The sequence below is a fragment of the Juglans regia genome, chromosome 13, assembly GCF_001411555.2.
Source record: "Juglans regia cultivar Chandler chromosome 13, Walnut 2.0, whole genome shotgun sequence".
Taxonomy (NCBI): domain Eukaryota; kingdom Viridiplantae; phylum Streptophyta; class Magnoliopsida; order Fagales; family Juglandaceae; genus Juglans; species Juglans regia.
In genome coordinates this window covers 21,766,025-21,789,397 of record NC_049913.1, presented here as the reverse complement: position 1 = coordinate 21,789,397, position 23,373 = coordinate 21,766,025, and the positions used below count along the sequence as shown (strand labels likewise).

The following is a 23,373-nucleotide window of genomic DNA, read 5'->3' as shown; positions in this document are numbered from 1 at the left end:
ACAACCACAAGCATTTGAACATTGCTACACTAGAAGCTGCGATGTCCTTCCCTTACCATGGTGTGAAAGTCTTTTTTTCCCCTTCAGACAATCCTCCAACGATTTAGCAAACCACAGCACCATGGACAACCCCATCCTCAGCTCATTCACCACCGTCCAGCTTCTCTCAATTATTAGCAAGATGCTTTCATCCTTTGATAATGAAAAAAATTAAGATTCTATCACTAAATGTTTTGAGAACCCCATTCTATCACACAGTCACACCTAACAAACACAACACTTAACCGTAACCTCGCCGTTACAAACCACCAAGCATCATCGGAGAGAAAAAATGTCACTTTTCCACATCTGAGTTTTGGTTGTATAGAGAGAAAAAAAAATCTAGAGGAACCTTGCATTAAATATACTTTAGGGAAAGACTCAGAGTATGGATAATTTCAGAAGCACAATTTAATTATAGTTGATTGATGTTGGATATGAAAATCTCCGATCATTTACTTCTTCATTGTGATGTTGCTCAGGAATTGAGGACAATATTTAAAGCTTTTAAGTGGGTACTGGAATTGAAGCTTCTTTCTCTTTCTAGGTGTTTCTCTTTACTTCCAGTTGCACCCATTCTCTGCTGATTAACATATTACTTATCAAAGAAAACATAGAACAGATCCAGAAACCTACTTCTGTGTGGCCTGGAGTGTGTATGAGTTGGATGTCCTCGAAAAGGCTCCAGGGGCCACTCCCCTCTAGCTTTATCTCTACATTTGCAGTAGAATCATCAACCTGGCAAGATCAGGATATAATGGTAAGTTAAGTCGCACTTCTTTTTTATCGGTAAACATTAATTTTATTGATAATCATAATAGGCAAGAGCCCAAGTCTGCATGACATATACAAGAGCGTCACTATACATGATAATCTAGTGATAAATTGCAATTGTTTTATGAAGAAAACAGATCAGAAGCAAGACTTCCTCTTAACTTTTCTAGCATGATTACCAAGCATCCTAACATTCAAATGTTCAATAAGTACTTTAGACCAATTGACAATCAGTATTATTGATTTATGTACCCAATCAGCCTATGGCTGCTTAAAAGGTACATTTTTGTCCCACTTTTTTTCTGTAATATTTACACCCATTTATATTCCAAATTCCTAACACTTTTTGTGAGGTGAGGGTAGCTCCTAGACTCAAGTTATTCCAAAGCGGGAAAAGGGGGAAAAAACATAATGTTGATAGCCCAAAATCATTGATCTTGTCTGGATGTTTTTTTAATATAAGCATCTTTGTGAAGGATTCAGTATAACTTACTTCGTGAAGGCAGAAAAAAGTCGTATAAATAAATGAAAGGGAAAGATCAACAGGTTAAAAAGTGAAAAGCACCTCTAGAGAGTGCAGAATTCTATCACACTTTAGTCGCTTTGACCACCTCTCATGATCTGCTATGTCATCCCTGTGCACCATAAGATATATTGATATCATTTGGAAACACTTTATATAAAGTTTTACACTTGTGTTGAGTAAGTACTCGTGGGTCAGAAACATGTAACGTGCCCCACCCAGCTTCTCAATATTACTTGCAAGTCTCTCAGTAAATCTTGGGCTGCAAAACAACAAAACAGAGACTCAGCCACAATAAGTTACCACCTAATATGACTAATGTAACATATATATGTATATAGGGGAAACTACACTTCTTGCCCGGAAACTACCACCTGTTAATGGTCTAATCTTAACCGACACTGCAAATTGAAAAATATAGGTAGTTTAGGATGCAAATTCAAAATTCAAACTTTAGGTAGTCTGGGGTGCAATGTGAAAAGGGGATGGTAGTTTGCAGGTGAAAAGTGTAATTACGCCATATTTATACACCCACCCACCCACACATTACATATATATAAAATTCTTACCCCATAGATAAAAAATTCTGATTAGTTTCCATAAGAATTAATCTTATGATTAGATTATCTCACTTATATGCAAAATGATAACATACCTGTCTATAAGTATATTTCCTTCAGGATGAACAATCAAATAAGAAGCTGCCCCATGTGATTTCGGAGAATGATAACCACAGTGATAAACACCCTGGAAACATTAGACAAGCTCTCAAAGTTTGAAACGGCATACGCATTTGCAATAGCGGGAAAGAAACAGGAAAAACTACAAAAGAAGAAATATAAAGCAGATGAAGGATAAAAGTATCATTTAATCAAGGTAATGATAGTGATATCTTAAACCAGCAAATTTAGCATGAGAAAACACTTCCCTGAAAGGTTCCCTACCAAATTCCTGGTGTGAAAGACTTGTCTCAACTCTCTGAAAACAAACCAATTAGTAGCACAGAAAACAAGGAAAACAATGATGATCTGAGGCATTTGGAGGATTTTTTAAGTTGCATGAACTCTCTGAACAACAAGTATTGTTCGATAAGTATTCTCAAGAAAATTTGACTCGTTCTTGAAAACAATTTCCAAGAAAATAACAGCCAAACATATAAGTTGTTTAAAACATTAGAAGTATGATCCAAATCTCCCCCCTCAACACAGCTTCCAAATGGGTAGATACCCTGCCTGCAAGAGGAGTCTCCGCTTAATCATCTATTTTTTTCCAAAGTTGTCTTTTATAAAACAATTCTCTACCAAAAACATCTCCCAAAACATACTAATCTCAAGAGCTACAGTAAAAAGCACCTCCAAAACATTTTTAAATGCTAGAACCAAATAACCCCCAAAACATCAACACACTTCTTGAATATTGCTAATGAAAGAATCCTTTCGAGCGATACAAGATTGGGAAATCGATGCTTTCAGTAAGATTTTTAATCTATCATATTGCACTGCAATGAGAAGAGGTGAAGACAAGATTTGTTGGGCTCCGTCCAAGAGAGGACAAGTCAATGCCTGTTCTTCTATAACATTATCAGTCCTCATGTCAACAATCCATTTCCATGGAAGAGTATTTGGCGGAAAATGGTTCCATGAGAGCCACCATTGGACAGTTTTTGCTTGGACAGCTACCCTTGGGAAGATTCACACAGCAGATAATTTAAGAAAGAGATGCTGTCATGATAGATTGGTGTTGTACACAAAAGATAAGTGGGGAGCCCGTTGATCATCTTCTTCTTCATTGTGATATTGCTAGCGCACTATGGAGTGATTTCTTCAAGGTAGCGGAATTGGCTTGGGTCATGCCTAGAAGAATCGCAGAGCATTTTTATTCTCGAAGAAGACTAGGCAGCAGACCATAGATTGCGGAAATATGGGAGATTCCCTATTTGCCTCATTTACAATATTTGGAATCAGAAAAGTGATAGAATATTCGAGGACCATGAGCGGACAATGCAGGAGCTTAAGAATCTTTATTTTCCTTTTGATTGTATCTATTGACGTTAATGGACTCAACGCGCATGAACTTTTGGTATCTCTTTTGCCTTCTAGAATACTCCCTGTGTACTTCAATTGCATCTTTTGCGCTCATTAGTAAAGATTTATTACCTAAAAAGAGTAATACTATTCATCATCCCAATTCTTATCATCCTCTCATCATCCCATGATGTGGCATTAGATGATTGGAGACTATTTATTATATTTCACTTGGGAACCTATCTCTAATGCCACATCATTAGATGATGAGAAAATAGATGAATAGATTTTTTCTTCTAGTTATGGTAAACATTTTAAATTTCTAGTCAAGGTCATTGTATAGAAAATCAAAATACCCCTAAATTTAACCCTATATGGTTATTGTAAGGAATAAAATATAACAGGCCTATGGTATTTCCTAAGCCCAATCCAATGGGGGGAACTCATTGGGAGGGAAGAATGAGAAGAGAGAGGGAAAGGACAAAAGGATGAGGGAGGGCAGAGTGTCAGGAGGGAAAATGGGTGATGTGACATAAAGCAAAGGGGGCAAGAGATAAAAGGCACGGACACATACGACTTTAGGGACTTTTTCCAGGCTTCTTTGTGACTTACCCTTTTTCAACCTCACCCCAGAGACTCCAACAAGAGGATGAAAACCAAAGGTTAGAACTCAAATCTTCATTGTACAGTGAGGACGAGAGACCATGAGAGATTGTAAACAAGCATATTATAGTGGATCCTCCCCTCCCCAAACCCCCTTGGATGTAGGCCCAATGCCAAACCACGTAAATCTGTGTCTCCCTCTATTTATTTTATTTGCATTTATTTACTGTTTATTGTGATGTATGTACGCACGGATACTATACAGTTGCACCGGACCATCGCCGGGGGCTCCACACAACACCAATCAAGGCCCAGAACAACCTCAGTAGAGCCAGAAATGGATACTTCTCCCCTTTGGACTGTTGCGCTATTTTTAGGCATTAACAATTATGTTTGATGCACATCATTTTGTCTAGTAGGGTTGGTACATCTAGAAGCCAATGCAAGAAGGATCCTCAAGAAGGTATTTCACTTGGACATTCCTTGATCATGAAGTGAACGTGATAAACGACTGCCTTGGTGTGGCTTGTAAGTTTACCTGTGAGAAAGGGATTCCCTTTTGCATTTTGAAGGTTGCCTAGGACACAATTGAACATTCCCACAACTTTTGTTTTTGATAGGTAAAATAAAAAACACTCCCAAAACTTGTATTTGACTTTAACTGCTTAGAGACTTCCAGTGAAAGATGCATTTTGCTAACCATTCAATTCTAGCAATTACCAAGAAGTCTTTTCACCAAAACATTAACCTCAAAGATGAGTATTCTGTTGAAAGACTAAACAGGCCTAATCGCCCAAGGCCAAGGCACAATTAAGCCCATACTCCACAATGACTAGTCCAGGTTGCAATTGGAGCCCCATAGAATTATTATAGCAAGAATTTTCTCTCCCCAATGTCGGATCCCATTCACCACATTCTTGTAATTAATCCAAAGTTGTAACAACCCGATCCTAAGTTTAGGTCATAATATAAGTTTTATGTATTTTTTTCATATAGCTATAAATATTCTATTATTATCATTATTATTGTTATTATTATCATATTTTACATTTATTAATTTTAATAATTTCTATTATGATTTTATTTGAATTTAGTAGAGTTTTGTTTTATTATTAATAATTATTATTAGATTTTTATCAGATTTTAGTTTTAGTTTGAATTTAGTCTTACTTCATTCTATCTCCAACGAAGCCTCTTTTTTAAACACATTAAACCTCCAAACCATACGCCTCTCAGTTGAAGATAAATTTCTCCACTCCGCACGTCTCCACTCCCATGCTCTTTCACGTCTCTTTTCCTCTAGGTTTCCTCTTGTTTCATCATATATATATGTATATATATATATATGTATACGCGGCAGCTCTACTGCATGAAGAAACCTCACGCCGCAAACCGAGAACTATTTTCAAGCCTCTGCCCAGCCGCACTCAGCCCCCTGCCCAGAATTTACCGCCACTGCACTGTGACCTTCGGACCAAGAGAAAACTCTACCCAGCCACGCAATACCATAGCATCAGCGCTGCTCCTCCCCTTGCAGCAACACCACCATCACCCACGTTCCTCCGCGGCGACTCCATGCTGCTCAGAACACATCGACCTCCACCAACCCGTCGCACCACTCCATCCCGGGAACCAGTAGCGTCGCACCTCCCTGCCAGAGAACACAGCCATGTCGCCGACCACTATAGGACGTCGGAGCACCACCCGCGGTGCTAGAAACTACCAGCCAGCCCAACCCCGTCGAGCCCACTCCTTTCCGATAACCCACGACCGTTGCCACCTCCTCTCTCTCTCGGCAGCGTTTCAGCGTGACAGAGCACCCTCTCTCCGACTCACGTTCTCTCTCTCTTGGCGTCTCACCACCCTGCCCGGGCAACGCAGTCGTGCCGTCGACCACTTCCGGCCGCCCAGAATTGCCGTATCGCGCCGCTGCCCTCGGTGAGTTTTGACTCTGTCACTCGTTCCTCTTCCGAACCTCTGTTCTCTCCTCTAATGTTACATGCGTTTTAAGTGTTCAGGTGTTAATTGATAATATTACATATATGCCCTTTTATTTCTATTTATCAAGTATCTTGAATGATTGTTTTAAGTATAATTACATTTGTAACTTTTACAAATTTTAGTGATCTTTAAATAAGCTTGTATTTTAAATTGAGCTTGTTCTTATATTATTTCAACAATTATTTTTGTAATTTTATTAGGCTTAATATTAATATTTTTAAGGTTGAAGTTTTCATTAAATAAATATATTAGTCATGAGCTCATTTTTATAAGAAAATAGTTAAAGAATTTGAAAAGTACTTTAAATTAGATTTAATCTTATTTTATTCCAACAACAGTTTTAGTAATTTTTATTGAGCTTAATATTTTTAAAGGTTAGTTTTAATTAAATAAATATATTAGCTAAAGGTTCATTTTATAAGAAAGTGTTTAAAGAATTTGAATTATATTTCAAAGTATATTTTTGAGAATAATATTTTAGTTAATATTTCCTATGTCAATTTCGTAGGATTTTAATAAAATTAACATGTTAAGAATATTTAAATGATATTAATATTTATTAGATTTCTTATAAGATTTAATAATTATGTTGAGAAAAACTTAGTTTAAGAATTTAAGTTTTATGAATTATTTTAAAATAGCTCGAGTATTTCTACTAAATTATAAATTAGTATTTTAAGTAATTTAAATACTAGGATTTATTGATTATAGTGTTAAACAAAAGATTTGTTTGACTATCTTTTAGATTGTGAATTTAATTAGATAAGATATTAGTACTTATTCGTTTCCAAACAGATTTAGTGATAGTTATTATTGTATATAGGTCTCGAGTTACGAAGTGATATTCAGGAAGAAGCACAACGAGGTAAGTAATTTGATCATAAATTAAGATCATCACAGTTAGCTTATATGTATGTATTATTCAAGCCAGTTCATTGACAGCCATTATTTATGAACTGCTCATGTCATGTGCAAGCATGTCATCCAGCATAGCATACGATCATGTCATTCCGCAATCATGTTTAAATTCAGAAATTATGATTATGTATGTAATATGTCATGCATCTCATGTGTATAAGACACGTAAGCCATCTTAAATTCAAGTGTAAGATAAGTTCAGATCAGTTAATAAGATGGCCATTCAGATGCATGGTACTGATGCAGTTTAGTTTCAGGGTGGTGTGCAAGCCACGAACTCAGTCGTGGTCCACCATAGTATGCTAGAATACTATCAGTGGTTCCCCTTGCTGCAGTGGGATGTGGGTAACAGATTTCTCTTTGACTGAATAATTCATCCTCTCCCATCTCATTCATTAAATAGTCAAAATAGATTACATCCAATTAGCCATTCGAAAACTGACTTCCTATCCTATAGGGATTCAAATATTGGATAAGATTTGTTTCCCATACTTATCTACATAATCTAAATATTCAAATTACAAATCATATAAATCCTATACAGCTGTCCAAATATATCTATACCAGAAAATACATAGATAACATAGGAATTAATTCAAATAAATATAATGCACTAATATCCCCCCTCAAATTGATGCCGGTGTATCTACTAGCATCAATTTGCTAACTAGGAATTGATGCCGCTGTCTTGTCATCGCTTTCGTGAATATATCAGCTACTTGAAGATCCGTAGAGATATGAGGAAGAATAATCGACATAGCCTCATAGGCTTGACGAATATAGTGACAATCGACTTCAATATGTTTGGTACGCTCATGAAATACTGGATTGGCAGCAATTTGAATGGCACTAGTGTTGTCACCATGAAGAGGAGTTGGCCGATCTTGTGAAAAACCAATCTCTTGAAGGATGCCCCGCAACCACATCACCTCAGAGCATGCTGCTGACATAGCTCTACATTCAGCTTCAGTAGAGGATTTAGAAACACACTCTTGCTTTTTGCATTTCCAGGAGATGAGTGAATCTCCAAGAAAAATACACCACCCAGTTGTAGAACGCCTAGAATCTGGGCAACCAGCCCAATCGGCATCACTATAAGCCATAAGTTGTAGAGAAGTGCCAGCAGGAAAAAATAACCCACGATTAGGGGTCCCAATCAAGTATCTAATAATACGACGAACAGCCACTAAATGCAAGTGCCTAGGAGTGTCCATAAATTTACTGACAATATGGACCGCATATGAGATATCCGGACGTGTGATAGTGAGATAGATTAAACTTCCAACAAGCTTTCTATATAATGTAGGATCAGAAAGTAAATCACCCTCATCCTTCCGATACTTCACATTGACTTCCATAGGAGTATCAACTGAAGTAGTCTCCCCCAACCCAGCCAACTGAACAAGGTCCTGGGTGTATTTATGTTGATTAATAAATAACCCATGTGGCTGATTGTGAACTTCCAACCCCAAGAAATAAGTCAATAGTCCCAAATCTTTCATATGAAAGACCCTATGAAGATGCATCTGAACCTTTTGAATAAATTCAATATCGGATCCAGTAATAATGATATCATCCACATAGACCAACAGAAAAACAAAGCCAAAATCACTCTTATGAAGGAACAAAGAAGCATCATACGCACTCTGAGTGAATTGAAACTCAAGTAAGGTATTGCGAAACTTCTCAAACCAAGCTCTGGGAGCTTGTTTTAGACCATACAATGACCTTTTCAGCTTACAAACATCATTAGCTGAGGAAAGGGGCATACCAGAAGGAAGTTTCATGTAAATTGTCTCTTTTAAATCACCATGAAGAAAAGCATTCTTCACATCCATCTGATGCAATTTCCAAGACTGAGAAGCGGAAATAGCAAGAAGGAGACGAACAGTCGTCATCTTAGCAACAGGAGCAAACGTCTCGTCATAATCAATCCCATATTCTTGTCTATTTCCCAAAGCTACCAAACGAGCTTTATATCTCTCAAGGGACCCATCTGATCTAAGCTTCACAGAATACACCCACTTACTACCAATAGGTGTCACAGAAGAAGGGCAAGACACAATATCCCAAGTGTCATTGACCGCTAGTGCATCCATTTCTACTTGCATGGCATCCCTCCAACACTCATGTTCCATAGCCTGCTTATAAGAGGAGGGAATAGCAATAGAAGAAAGTGTAGCTGACATAGAAGAATGAGATGAAAAACCATACCGATCCGGGGGTTTGGAGACTCTAGAAGTATGCCGGCGTGGTGGTGGATCATAAGATGTGTCAAGTGATTGATCAGGAGGCACGGGCGGATGCTCAGGAGGGGCAGAAAGAGCGGTCAGATCTTCTGGATGAGATGGTTTGCGCCTGGTGTAAACACAACCAAGTTTAAACCGAGCGGAAGCTAGTGTAGAAGTTGTATCTTTATCTGAGAAATTTGGCAACACACAGAAACTAGGAGGAATAGGGTCTATATGAGTATGAAAAAATTGTTGTTTGTCAAAGAACACCACATTGCGAGAAACTCTAATGCGTTTAGCTTGAGGATCATAACAAACAAAACCCTTCTGAAAAGAATTATACCCTAAAAAAGCACATTTGACTGATTGAGCAGAAAGTTTGTGTCTTTCGTGAGATGGAAGATGCACAAAACAAACACAACCAAAAGAGTGCAACTGAGAATAGTCTGGAGAGTGCCCAAATAGCAAAGAATAAGGAGAAACATTGTCTAATACTGGAGTAGGTAATCTATTAATTAAATATACAGCAGTAGACAAAGTTTCACACCAAAAACGAGAGGGCACACCCGAATCAATTAGGAGAGCCCGGACCATATCAAGAAGATGACGATTCTTTCTTTCAGCTACTCCATTTTGTTGTGGAGTATATGGACAAGAACGTTGAGAAATAATTCCTTGATCTTGAAGAAATATTTGAAACTCAGTAGATATATATTCTCCTCCTGAATCAGAGCGAAGAACCTTAATAGAGGTAGAGAATTGATTAGCAAGATAAGCCAAGAAACGCTTGAATACCGAAAATACTTCATTCTTAGTGCGAAGAAAGTAAATCCATGTAAAACGAGTATAATCATCAATAAACGTCACAAAATATTTATAACGATCATGAGATTCTATCGGGGCAATACCCCACCAATCACTATGAATAACATCAAAGGCACGAGTGGCATGAGATCCTTTTGAAGGAAAAGGCAAAACTTTACTCTTAGCTAACTTGCATGTATCACAATCAAAATTTAATTGAGCAAGAGAATAGAGATCTTTATTTCCTATTAAACCAGAAGATGACAACTTATGAAGTATGTGAGAATTGGGATGGCCCAACCGCCTATGCCAATCCTTCACACTCAAAATACCAACATTACAAGAAAACGAAGATAAAGACTTTGACTCAACAGATTTGGAATCTAAACATAAAGGAAACAGCCGACCCTCTTTAGGACCCCTCGCGATCATCTTCCCGGTCACCTGATCCTGTACAAGACAACCAGAAGAAGTGAATGACACTCTACAATTTCTGTCAACTAATTGTCCAATAGAAATCAGATTGGTATTTAATGAAGGAGACACCAAAACATTATTTAAGGAATGAGAAATGTCACCTACGGCAGTGATAGGTAGGGAACTACCATCTGCCGTGTGAATTTGAAGAGGACCAGCATACCGTGAGACATTAACAAGAGAGTTAGAGGTACTTGTCATATGATTGGTGGCACCGGAATCAAAATACCAAGGTTTAGAGGCAGATTTGGTTTTACCTGAAATACCAAAAGCTGAAAGAGCTGAGATTATCATTTGTTGGACCATTTCTGGTGTAATAGGAATGGAATTTTGAGAAGTGGAAGCTGGAACATGAGAGGAAGGGACCAAGGTAGAACTGGCAGCACTAGTAGCCTCAGCAGCAGCTGAATAGGCAGTTGCTTGGCGACGTGGCGGACGTATTGGGCAATCCTTGATAATATGTCCTTGCTTCTTGCAATAGTTGCAAGTTTTCTTAGAACAATTTGCAGCAAGATGCCCATAACCTTTGCAACTATAGCATTGAGTAGTGCTGAAATCCCTCCCTTTGATTTTTCCTTGAGCTGCATATGCCACAGGAGCTGAAGTAGTTTGTTCCATGGCTGTTTGAGTCATCAATCTTTGCTCCTCTCGAAATATCTCTCCCAAACACATATCAAGTGGAGGCACCGGATCTCGGTTCATCAGATTAGCACGAATAAATTCAAATTCCGGCCTTAGTTTCATAAGAAACTGTGCCCGCATACTTGCTTCATGAACAGCTTGAATATCGGCCAAACTTGTTGCTGGAATTGAAGTGTATACAATATCTGTATACTCAGCCCACAAGTTGCAAAAACCAGAATAAAACTCCTCCACAGAGAGAGCTCCTTGAGAGAAATTCGACATCTCTAGTTCAAGGTGAAATCTCCTTGCTGCATTATTCTGAGTGTACAGCCGCTTGAGATGATTCCACATATCACGAGCATTCTTGAATGAGCGTAAATTCAAGATAATGTGAGGATCAACAGATCCTAGAATCCAAGACATGACTCGGGCATCCTTGCTTTCCCAAGAAGCCCGCTGAACTTTGTCTTCTGGTGCCACACTACTCCCATCAATATGACCCCAAAGTTCCTTTCCTTTCACCAAAATTTGAAACTGAAAAGACCATGCAGCATAATTCTTACCATTGAATCGAACCAGAAGGGAATCTCTAATTTCAGAAGACATGATAGACAAGAAACCCTAGATGTAACAATCCTCACCAAGGACCAAACTGCTGCAGAAAACGTCGATAGTCTGAGAAGTGAGCACCCTCACACAGTACAACGTATCGCAGCCCAGAAAACAGTCACAGAAGGTGCCGATGACCTCAGAAATCCACAGTACACTCTGAAACAGAGTGCCGATAATCACCGAAACAGAGAAAATTGTTTTTTTTTTTTTTTTCCCGAAACAGAAGCCAAAGATCGACGCAGACAGCGCCGATAATGCACAAGGAACACTACGAGGTTGTTGAAAGTCACAAGAAACCCCAACCTTCAACTCAGACAATGCCGATAGTCACGCGGGAGGTCAAGAACAAACAAGGAAGGCACCGAGAAGCACACGGAAGACCAAACACGAACTCAGCCAGCGCCGAGAATGGATAACCCACAAAGAAATCCCCCGAGAAAGGAAAAAAATTCGTAGAAAAAAATTATGAACCTGCTCTTGATACCATAACAGATTTCTCTTTGACTGAATAATTCATCCTCTCCCATCTCATTCATTAAATAGTCAAAATAGATTACATCCAATTAGCCATTCGAAAACTGACTTCCTATCCTATAGGGATTCAAATATTGGATAAGATTTGTTTCCCATACTTATCTACATAATCTAAATATTCAAATTACAAATCATATAAATCCTATACAGCTGTCCAAATATATCTATACCAGAAAATACATAGATAACATAGGAATTAATTCAAATAAATATAATCCACTAATAGTGGGGCCGGTGGATAACCTTGCACACAGGGTTAAGTGTGTTGGCCAGTCAGATAAATCAGTTAAATCAGTCAGATCAGTCAGTTAATTTAGATAAATCAGTCATACATAGCATAAGCATTAGCATGAACAGTCATGAATTTTAAGTTCAGCATGAAAGTTCTTATGAAAATCTTATGTTTATTACGTTTACGTTGTGATAGATTTCTTACTGAGTCATCGACTCATTTTAGTTTATTTTCATGTTTTTAACCACCCAGGTGAAAATGATGATTACGAGCAGGCAAGCCAGGAGTAGAAGGAGCATTTTATTTTTTTTAGTTCAGACTTTCTAGAATAAAACTACTTTTATGACAAATTTTAGTCAGATCATTCTTTTAATGTTTTTAGAAAACATTTTTATTAGACAGTTTTTCTACAAAATAAATCATATTTTCAGTTATTAAATATGAGATCTCTTGTCAGGGTTTATTTTATGAAAAACACGTGACACACCTAACCTACGGGAAGGGAGTGTTACAAAGGTATCACAACTTTGCCCCCTTAGATCCCTAGCACTCTCGTTAGGTCATTCTATCATAGGTATCACAGCTCAAGTCCCATAATTTTAGTTAGAATTGGCTAGAATACCATTTGAGATGACCCAACAAAGGCCATCCTGCATCTGTGATCAAAGCCATACTCCAAAAGGATTAGTCAAGGTTACAATAGGAGCCCCTCAGAATCATTATGAAGGACAAGAACTTCGCTGTCCAAAGTAATGTGAGATCTCATTCACCAACTTCCTATACTTAATCGAGGGTATCACAACAGCCATATGGTAATTGGTAACATTACAAATCATAAGGAAAGAATTTCATAGAACATACACAATAGGAAAACAAAAAATTCGTATAGTAGCAATTAAGAAGCTATTTTCCAACAAGTTGCCACAAGTGCAGCCTTTACGATTTTCAATCAAACAAATATAATATATCATTATTTTCCCTTTCTAGATGACACTAAACAGCCATTTTTCCCGCTAATGCCTATGTAGGAAAGGGACATCACTATTAATGCACTTTAAAGAGTCCAATGCCCCAAATGTAGGAATCTCAGCCGCCAATAAATTTTTAATCTAGCAGTCATAATTCCAAAATGAAATAATACTACACCTATAGCTTATGACTTTTCACATCTCTTGCAAGATGGAAACCAAATGTAGTGTCATCAGTAGGCCTTTTTCTATTTTGGCAATCGCCAAACTTATCTCATGCTAGTATATTGTGTTCATGAAAAGACAAACTATCATATTTTCAATTCATATGGTTGTTACAAATCAAATATGAGACCTACCCAGTGGTCCCAGCCCCACCCTAGCATGTACTCCAATACAAGGCCTATGGGCAAGAAACATGCATTTTATACATATACACATGAAATGCATATCAGTTTCTATTATAAAAACAAACAATGGAAAAACTTGATACTTCTAGAATGCCTACTCTTTAACACATAAATGTTGTGAGCTAATAACTTAAAATAAAAAAAGAAATGGTAAACAAAAATGTAATTACCGGAACTCTCTGCTCATCTATTGGAAGCGGAAATGTTTTCTGCACATGTAGAATATCAGGAGGAGGTTTCTCTGTACGGATTGAGCTTGTTGGACATGAAATCAAGGCCTGAAAGTAGCCAATTTAATACGAACAGTTAGATTTAGTCTTGCCATTATGGAAGAAACTGAATTCTAAATCCTTTACAAAAAAGAAAAAGAACTTCGTATGCCCAGATGTTCTTTCATTTCATTTAAAGTAACTAATCATATCTTCATCTAAACCGACTACATATCAATGAATTCATCTAGAGATGGAAACATCATTGTGGTCCCCTTTGAAGAGCTACAAGAGGAAAGGAATATCTGGGTCTAATGTTCGGGCCTGAATTTGGCATGGTTTGGATGATGGAGAGCTCTCTTAGGACCTTGTTAGCTACTCTAATCTGAATCAAACCTATTTTTCTTGTTCTTTAGGAAGTCACATGGCTGTAAGGCATAACAGACAGAAAATAGTAGATACTTCCACTAGTGGAGTAGAAGTGACGACCCTTTATGAAGGTTGAGTTAATGCTGGTTCAGGTTTACTTTAGTGTTAATAATGTAAGAGTAAAGTGGTATTTTTCCAGATTTGCTAAAATGAGATATACCATAGACCATGAATCTTATTTTATGTATGCTTTTCTATTTATGTTCTAGCAGTTTCTATGGGGTATGAATCTTATTTCCAGATTTGTATTTGGAAAGATGTAGCTTTGTATTCTTCCTGTGTACTTGGCAGTTGGGCTTATGCCTATTTCTTTTGGGAATAAAATCATTTATTGCTTATAAAAAAAATGTTTCTATGGGGTTTGATGGTTCATTTTCTATAGGAAAAGGATTGTGAACAACATATCTCAAGGCTTTTATATAATCTGTCAAAAATAAGAAAAGAGCTCTTAAGCCACCAACGTCAATGTTTTTTCATACCTAATTAACACCAAACCTCTGTACATCAAATCTCAACCAGGATTTCCTAGGGCAATCAGACAATGGTGCTAAACTCCTAAAGATCCTGCATCGCATGGACACAACACCACTTGAAGCAGGAATTCATTTTGAAAACCAAAAGCACTTGAACATTTACAGAAGATAAATGGGTAAAAAATGATACTCTTCCTCTGCACTCAACCAAATACTGACTTGAACCTCCTATCATGAAAGCAACATATAACCATAATTCCAATCCGGTATCTGATGAAACCCCACGCCCACCTTCCTTGCATTCAAAGATAATAATATGTGCATATCAAAGAATGATATTACCCACTTTTTCTTTGCCAGGCAGTGCTAGAGAACTCTTTATTCCTTCCTCCCGTGAAATGGCTTCCATCTCAAGGCTTCCAACCATTTTAAATCCCTTTCCCCATTGATCATCCTTATCCCCTCCAAATGACCATACTATTTGTTTGAACTTCCACATCACAAAAGACCACCTCTAGATGTCCCCCAACATCCATTTGTAATGAATGAGAAGAAAAATAAAATAGGTAGACACCATTTTGCATTCATCTGTTGTTCTTCCAAAAGCAAATGCATACAGGTTCCAAGTCATTACGAACTCATCTACAAATACTCAACTCGACACAATTAAGCTTAATTACAACTCCATTTCATCCACATTGTTTATTCTATGGGTCAGATCCTCCTATATCATTTCAGCATTTTGTATTATAGATCTGATGATACTTTAATTTTCAATGCGACTAATCAGGATCATCTTCATTCTTTGAGAGCCCTCTTGTTATGTTTTGAAGGTTTTTCAGGTCTTAGAGTTAAATTATCTAAGTCAGAAATGGTTCCTATGGATTCTGTTTTGGGTATTTTGGATTTGGCTAATATCTTGGGTTGCCAGGTCTCATCGTTACCTATGAGATATCTTGGTCTTCTTTTGGGAGCTCCTCACAAATCTTTGATAATATGGGGATGGTGTGATTGAGAAGATTGAGAGGAGGCTAACTGGTTGGAAAATGATTTATTTTTCTAAAGGGGGAAGAATACATTGATCAGGAGTACGTTGTCTAATCTTCCAATGTATTTCCTATCTCTTTTTCCGTTCCCTGCAGAGGTGGCCAGTAGAATTAAGAGGATTTTTCGGAATTTTCTGTGGGGAAATATTTAAGAGGAAAGAAATTTTCATTTGGTAAGCTAGAATAAGTTTTGTTCACTAGTTTGTTGTGGAGAATTGGGGTTTGAAATTTGAGGCTTTTCAACAAAGCTCTTCTTGGGAAATGGTTATGCGGTATCATCTTGAGCGGGATGCGTTATGAAGCAATATTATTGATGTTAAATATCGAAGGGTTTGGGGGAGTTGGTGTTCTGAAGAAGTTAGAGGAGTGTATGGAGTGGATTTGTGGAAGTCTATTCGGATTGGTTGGGGAGAATTTGTTAGTAATATTAAATTCAAGGTGGGTGGGGAACTAGGATTCGTTTTTGACATTATACTTGGTGCGTGAATATAGCTCTTAAGAATGTTTTTCCTTCCCTCTTTAGGATTGCAAGAGATCAATAAGCTGCAATGGCTAATTCTTTTATTTTTGTTAAACAACACTCAATGGAATGTTAATTTTATTAGCAATGTGTATGATTGGGAAGTGAATGTCGTTTCTGATTTTTTGGGAAGGTTATATGATATGAAGATTGTTTAGGGAAGGGAGGATAGTTTGTTGTAGATTCACGCTGGAAATTTCAGATTCTTGGTTAGCTCCTTTCATAAGGCGTTGACTAGTCATTGTGTTAATAACTTTCTTTGGAAGTGCATTTGGAGATCTAAGGTGCCTAGTAAGGTTGCATTCTTCTACTGGCTGGCGTCCCTTGGAAAAATTTTGATCGTGGATTGATGCTTCATGTGCAAGAAAGTTGGTGAATATGTTGATCAGTTATTTCTTCATTGCAAGGTGGCTAAGACTTTTGGGGATGAGATTTTTGCTAGGACGGGTATTGCTTGGGTGATGCCTAAGCGGGTGGTGCATCTCTTAGCTTGTTGGCAAGGTTTTAAGGTGAGTCATCATACTGTTGTTGTTTAAAAGATGATCCATGTGATACTCCATATGATAAGTATATAGGTAGGTGGTGTATGAGATCTCACATTAATTGAGAAGGAGAAGTTATTACTCTTTATAATATTTCAATGGGGCTCCAATTGTATCATTGACTAATCTTTTTGGAGCATAGGTCAAGTGGTTTGGGTCTTTCATTGAGGCGTTACAAATGGTATTAGAGTCTATCCCAACCTAGGACTTGAGTCGTGCCACTTACGATAAACTGGCCCGATGAGTACATCAGGAATTTAAGGGGGGGAGATTGTGATACCCCATATGATAAGAATAAGGGTAAATGGTGTATGATATCTTACATTGCTCGGGAATGAAAAGTTCTTGCTCTTTAGAATGTTCTAATAGGGCTCCAATTGTATCATTGATTAGTCTTTTTGCAGTATAGGCCAAGTGGTTTGGGCCTTCCAATGGGGCGTTACCATCCCTTTATGTTTGATGTGGTGGTTATGGTTGGAAAGAAATGGGCAGTGCTTTGAAGATGGAGAACATTCGATGGGAGAACATAGAGAGTTTTTCTTTAGTACTTTGTGATTTTGGGCGAAGACTCTTGTTTTGAATGGAGACAATATTCATGATTTTCTTTTAGTCCATTCTAGTTCCTAGCTTGTATTTAGATGTTTTATCTTGTATACTTCCTATGTACTTAGACTATACCTATTTACTTGTTAATAAAATTTTCTTATTACTTAAAAAAATAGCAAATTTGTGTGTTTTCCCATAAAAGAACTCTATTTAAAGCAAATTTTCCATAAAACCCTTACTTCTCAACAATAGGTTTCAAATCTCAAATATTTACAAGAAAAAAGCGCCAAATAGCATGCAGACAGGAAGAAAGGCAATGGGAAACAGAAAAATGAGATAAGAACCTGTAGAGCTTTTAGTCGTTCCTCTTCACATAATGGTTGTTTAAGAACTGCAGACTGTTCATCAACTCGTGCAAAAGTTTGCTGTGAAGATCAGGAAATTCAAGGCCATTATCAGAAGCATACATCCTTATTTTTGCTCAATTATCATAAACTCTATTAATAAAGAAGCTCCATCATGAAGAAGAGAATGAACGAGCCAGGAAAAAAAGAGATTACTAAGGAACTTTCAGGATTAAAAAAGTGTGTGCAAATATGTACAGCATAAAGGTTCTGAATATTCCACTATGGTTATCAGGAGAACGGATAAAAAAGATGTTCCGTGTCAGTTGTTAAAAACATTCAATTCTTCCCATCATCTTCAGCCACGGGAACTTAGTAAGCATCTTTAGACACTGGTGACTATAGTACCAAAACTTACTGATAATGGGAGGATCGTGGCCCAGGGTGGACTGGCCATAGTTTTGAGTCTTGACACCTTTCTTGTGGATCATGCTGTGGCCATTGGATAATGGGAATAACAAAGAAAAAATTGTAAACTGAGTAGGAAATGTCTATACATAATTTATTACTTTTTTTTCCAACTCTTTTTGTTGCATTCACCTGCAACAACAAACAAACACCAGCATTTTGGTGCAATTTTCTTTCTTTCCTTGGTCTTTCATTCCCTCATATCTTTACTAGCTTATCCAACTGCAATAAATTACGTCTTTCATTCCCTCATGTCTTTCATTCCCTCTATTTTATCAACCTGAATATGTTCCAATTACGAGGGTAGTATTTCTTATCAGGGCATCAGATCCAAGTTTTATGGATTCCTTCTTTGTAATCAAGGTTAACCCCAAAGCCATAATGCATCAAAATTAGGAGGCTGTAACGATTTTTTTTTTTTTTATTCCTTCGTCTCAAACTTCATGAAATGCTTTTTTTTTTAAGCAAAATGTTTGATAAATATACTTTTCTTTTGATAGGTAAATGTTTTGTAAGATGTTCAGGAAATGTGATTTCACTCAAACATAATATCCAGTTGTCCCGACTGTTGTGCATCAGGAACCCCTCAAGGCAATACCTCATCCAGTAGCTTCTTGGCGGGAGGAAATCAGGACACAAAATACAAGATTACAGGAGTGAGGAACAAGGAATTGAAGGCACGGCATGTTGTGTAGCAAGCATTTGCTACCAAACTTAAAATTTGGATCCATGTCGAAGACAGATTTCTGGAAATATATATTCTCTAGGGTTCATATAAGATGCTCTGATCGTAACCTAAACTGGTAGTTTTTGGGTTAACCTATTGCTCTGGAACAACTCGGTGGCTTTATGCCCGACATAGATTGTACTAATTACGGGTAAGATCAGGAAGGCAATCTAGATGAGTCAGCCTATAATGCAGAGATCCAACCCTGCCCTTGAACCCAAGTCCAAAATTAGGTTCCACTAAGCTTGGAGTCGAAACCGTTGTAGCCAGTAGATCGTGTAAAAAAAAGCCTCCTATGACCTTGAACCCAGCTAGTTCTATACTGACCTTCATTTATCTCACGGCACGAAATACAAAATCAATGAACCAACAACCATATGTGAAAGTTTTGGCACACAACGTATCAATGGAAAATTTTGAGTGATTACCGGAGCCATCCATCGACAAGCATCGCAGTCTATGCATGTGTGGTCTGCAAAAGCATTCAAAAAAGGAAAAAAATCGTACAATTTACCAACCAAATAATAAACAGCAAATAGCTTATAAAAAAAATTACGTTAATATACATGCAAACAGAGCATTCACTAATTCCCTCAAACGGGATTGTTCCCTTTCTTACCAACAAAGAACTCTCCGTCTACGTTCTGAGGCCGTCGCTGTTTACGAGAAACAGTGGAGGCTGATGCTTGAGCTTGAGAACTTCGAATTGCTTTCAGAAACGGAATTCTATTCGCCGATGACTTCGTATCGAACTTGAACCCCATACGAACTGGTACTGATGATAACGATACCATCGAAGAAGAACAAGGTGGGATCCCTGTGCTTCTCGGTCTCACAGCCATTGCCATTTCAACGTTATCCTTCTCCTATTCCGGACTCCCTCCAGATTTTCCGTTAAATAGCAAGTACGCAGAGATACGGAAAAGGACAGTTGGGGCAGTGACGGAGCTGCGGGGCCCGCCGAGCTTGTCTTTGATTTCTAAGAACATCCTCATCTATCACTATTATCTCTAAATTATAAGAAAAATTAAAAAAAAAAAAAACTCAAAAACCTCCTCCCATCCTATTTCCTATTTTAGAATTTTGATTTAGGAAATGAACAGTAGTTTCCTAAATATAGGGAACCACTATCCTAAATCATTTTTTATTAATATTTTATTCAAATACATAAAATAAATTCTTTTTTCAATCAATTACATTTTCTCTTATACTCATATTTATTATACTTTTAAATAATATTTTTAAAAATAATTTAAATAATTACTAAAATATAAAAATAATAATTTTAAAAATATTATTAAACCCTCAAAAAAATAATTTAAATTTTTGTTTAAAATATTCACTATAATAATAGTTCAAAACATAAGAAAAAATATTAAGTAGTTAAGTTTGAAAATAGAAGTGAGAGAAAAAAGTAATAAAGAAATAATAGAAGAATATTATTTTAATAGAATAGAAAAAAGATAGAGAATGAGATGTAGAAGGTTTTTTAAAAATGAGTAAAATTTAAAATAAAATTATAGGAAGTGTCCTTTTTAACTAAAATTTAGAGAAAAATTTAAGAAATCGGATATGAATGCTCTAAACTGTGCAAGCCGAAGGCCCGATGTCTCTAGCATTTTCCTTTCCTGTCCCAATTTCGGGACCCTCCTGATTTTCTATCAAAAGGAAAGTGATATGAAACCACCATATCCCAATCTATTTACAATTTTATATTAAATAATTATTTTTTTATATATATATTTTATCCGGTTGTTAGGATATTTTCGAATTAAAATTAAAAAATATAATTTTTTAATATAAAATTGTAGTCAAGTTATAAAGCAGCTGCTATTAACTTGTCAACAGCAAGCATGAAGAGATACGAAAAGTGGCATTCGATTCGGGCAGCCCGAGGCGGGTGATTCTTTGACTCTAAAGCATCCTCCTAGCAAAGTTTTAGTTCTTATCTGTAAATATAGAGGAGATTAAATGAGATAAGAATTAAAAATTAAATAAAATATTATTATAATATATATTTTTAATATTATTTTTATTTTAAAATTTAAAAAAATAAAATTATTTATTTTATTTTATATAAAAATTTAAAAAATTTATAATAATTAAATAAAATAAGATAAATATTTTATGAAAATGAAAGACGCCTTAAGCAAGTTTAGCTTATAGCCACTTTTTAATTTTTGCAAATCATTTAAAATTTAAATTAAATATTAAATTAGTAATTTATTTTTTATAATAATAAAATAATAATCTTTTTTTATCTACTTATTTAAATATTTTTATTTTATTTTCATAATTTCTAACAATCTACAGATTAAGTTGTGTTTGGATATTAAAGTATTCTCAGATATTATATAAATAGTAGTGAAAAATTAATAAAAAAATAATTATACAATATTAAATAGTAATAAATAATAGTAAAAAGTAGATGAAAAGTAATAATAAAATCATGAATATTATTCTAAGTATTCTCATAATACTATTTATTATTTTATTATTACTTTTTTACCTACTTTTTATTATTATTCATTATTATTCACTATTATTTACAGAATATCTGAGATCACCTCACTACTTAAACGCAACTAAGAAAACATAAAATTCATCTATCAACCTAAATTAATTTCATTTTTAAATATAAAATATTAAAATATATACAAAATATATTCACAAAGGAGAGAGAAATAATATAAAATTCATTTGACTAAGTTACTGTAGCTCAACATATTTCTTAAGTTGTTGTAACTCACAATCAAATTAATGTATACCAATGTATAATTCGATGTGGGAGTTTTAAGGGGCATATTAGCTAAATTTTAGTTAAAGTTAGAGTAAGTCTAAGCCAACGAGGATACTCTCAACCGATTGTGTGCAAAAGGTAAAGTTAAGAGTGTAATCGATCCGGTTTGGCTATATTTTTAAACAAAATTTGGAATCGAACCGGTATGAACTAGTTTTGCATTTTCAAGAATCGATTTCGCACTAGTTACTTCTCTAAACTAGTATTTTCGATTTTACCGATTCGGTCCGGTTTTCAAGTTTTAATATACTATATTATATGTTATATAATAGTATATTATACTATATAATACTATAGTGAAAATATATTGTAGTATATTATAATATATATTATAATTGTATTATAGACTATAATGATATATTAGATTATAGACTATAATGATTTATTATAATATATAATTGGTATCAGAGTCATTCTGGTATCTAATTGTTGCACATTATTCTTCTTTTTCTATCTTGTTTTGATCATCTTCTACCGGGTGCGGGAGTTTCTGCACTAGGTGGTTCAGTGTCGTGTTTGTGTTGCTTTAAGACCCTTATAAGTCCCTTTTTAGCCGGGGTAGGCGTCCAGGGCATACTGGGTTAACAAGTAACCAGTCAAGGTAAAGTTCGCAGCCTCTTTGAGATGCAACCTTCCTTGTAGATTAGGATCAAAACCTGTTAGGATGAGGAGGAGTAATTCCTCAATTAGTTCCAGGACGACTTTGCCTCCTGATATTGTGAATGAAGATGATTGCTCTTATGGAGAAGAGTTATGTCCTGATCTAGGGTCGTGGAAGATCCCAGATATTAAACCAACTGATATTTACAAAACCACTTGGTTAAAAAATACTTTTTTGAATACTTTGAATGTTCGCACAGTCGAACAAACCTATAGTATATCTAAATCCCAAGAAAAATGCTATCTCCTTAATGAGGAAGATATTAAAAAATACATAAATGAGGGATTTAAATATATTCACATAGGTTCTGTGCAAATTGCTGCCAAACCTTTAACAAGGTTAGGCATCAATGCCTCTGTTCTTTTTTGTTTAAGAGATGGCAGATTCCTCGGTTTTGAGGATAGCATTCTCGGAATGGTCCAGTCTTCTCTGTCAGAAGGACCAGTCCATTTTGATTGTTTTCCAAATATTACGCTGGCTTTGACTGACAAACATATTTTGAAATGTTTGATTTTAAACATATTAACTTCTGGATATCATATGATTGAAGGAAGCAAACCTCTTGCTTTGATTTTCAGGGTTTATTATCGTCTTTTAAAAACAAATTTAGATCCAAAAGCCATTGCAAAACCTTCTGGAAAGCATACTCTTCTGATCCAGAGTAGTTCTTCAGATGTGGATATTAAAATTCCGAAAAGGATTTATTGGGATGAGATTTCTCTTCCTAATGAATGGATTTTGGAACAAGAAATGCCCTTGCCTCCAAGAAATATTGCTCCGGGTGCTGATGTTGACATCATCCAGCAATACCTAAATGGAGATGTTAAAATTTCT

General features: G+C 36.1%; 1 protein-coding gene across 2 annotated transcripts in view; it reads right to left on the bottom strand.

Moving 5' to 3' along the window:
• The window catches only part of LOC109006004, a 29,347-nt gene extending 9,280 nt beyond the window's left edge, over window positions 1–20,067 (bottom strand). Inside the window, exons 1-8 of one of the 2 annotated variants that reach the window (XM_018985143.2) lie at window positions 19,698–20,067; window positions 19,507–19,550; window positions 17,884–17,964; window positions 13,945–14,052; window positions 1,992–2,083; window positions 1,524–1,598; window positions 1,379–1,448; window positions 676–777 (exon numbers count right to left, since the gene is read on the bottom strand). In XM_018985143.2, the coding sequence (XP_018840688.1) occupies window positions 676–777; window positions 1,379–1,448; window positions 1,524–1,598; window positions 1,992–2,083; window positions 13,945–14,052; window positions 17,884–17,964; window positions 19,507–19,550; window positions 19,698–19,926 (801 nt within the window). In that variant the 5' untranslated portion in view covers window positions 19,927–20,067. Of the gene's footprint in view, window positions 1–675; window positions 778–1,378; window positions 1,599–1,991; window positions 2,084–13,944; window positions 14,053–17,883; window positions 17,965–19,506; window positions 19,551–19,697 lie in introns of both variants that reach the window. The other variant, XM_035684898.1, reaches the window with a different exon arrangement.
• Window positions 20,068–23,373: the final 3,306 nt, after the last annotated feature.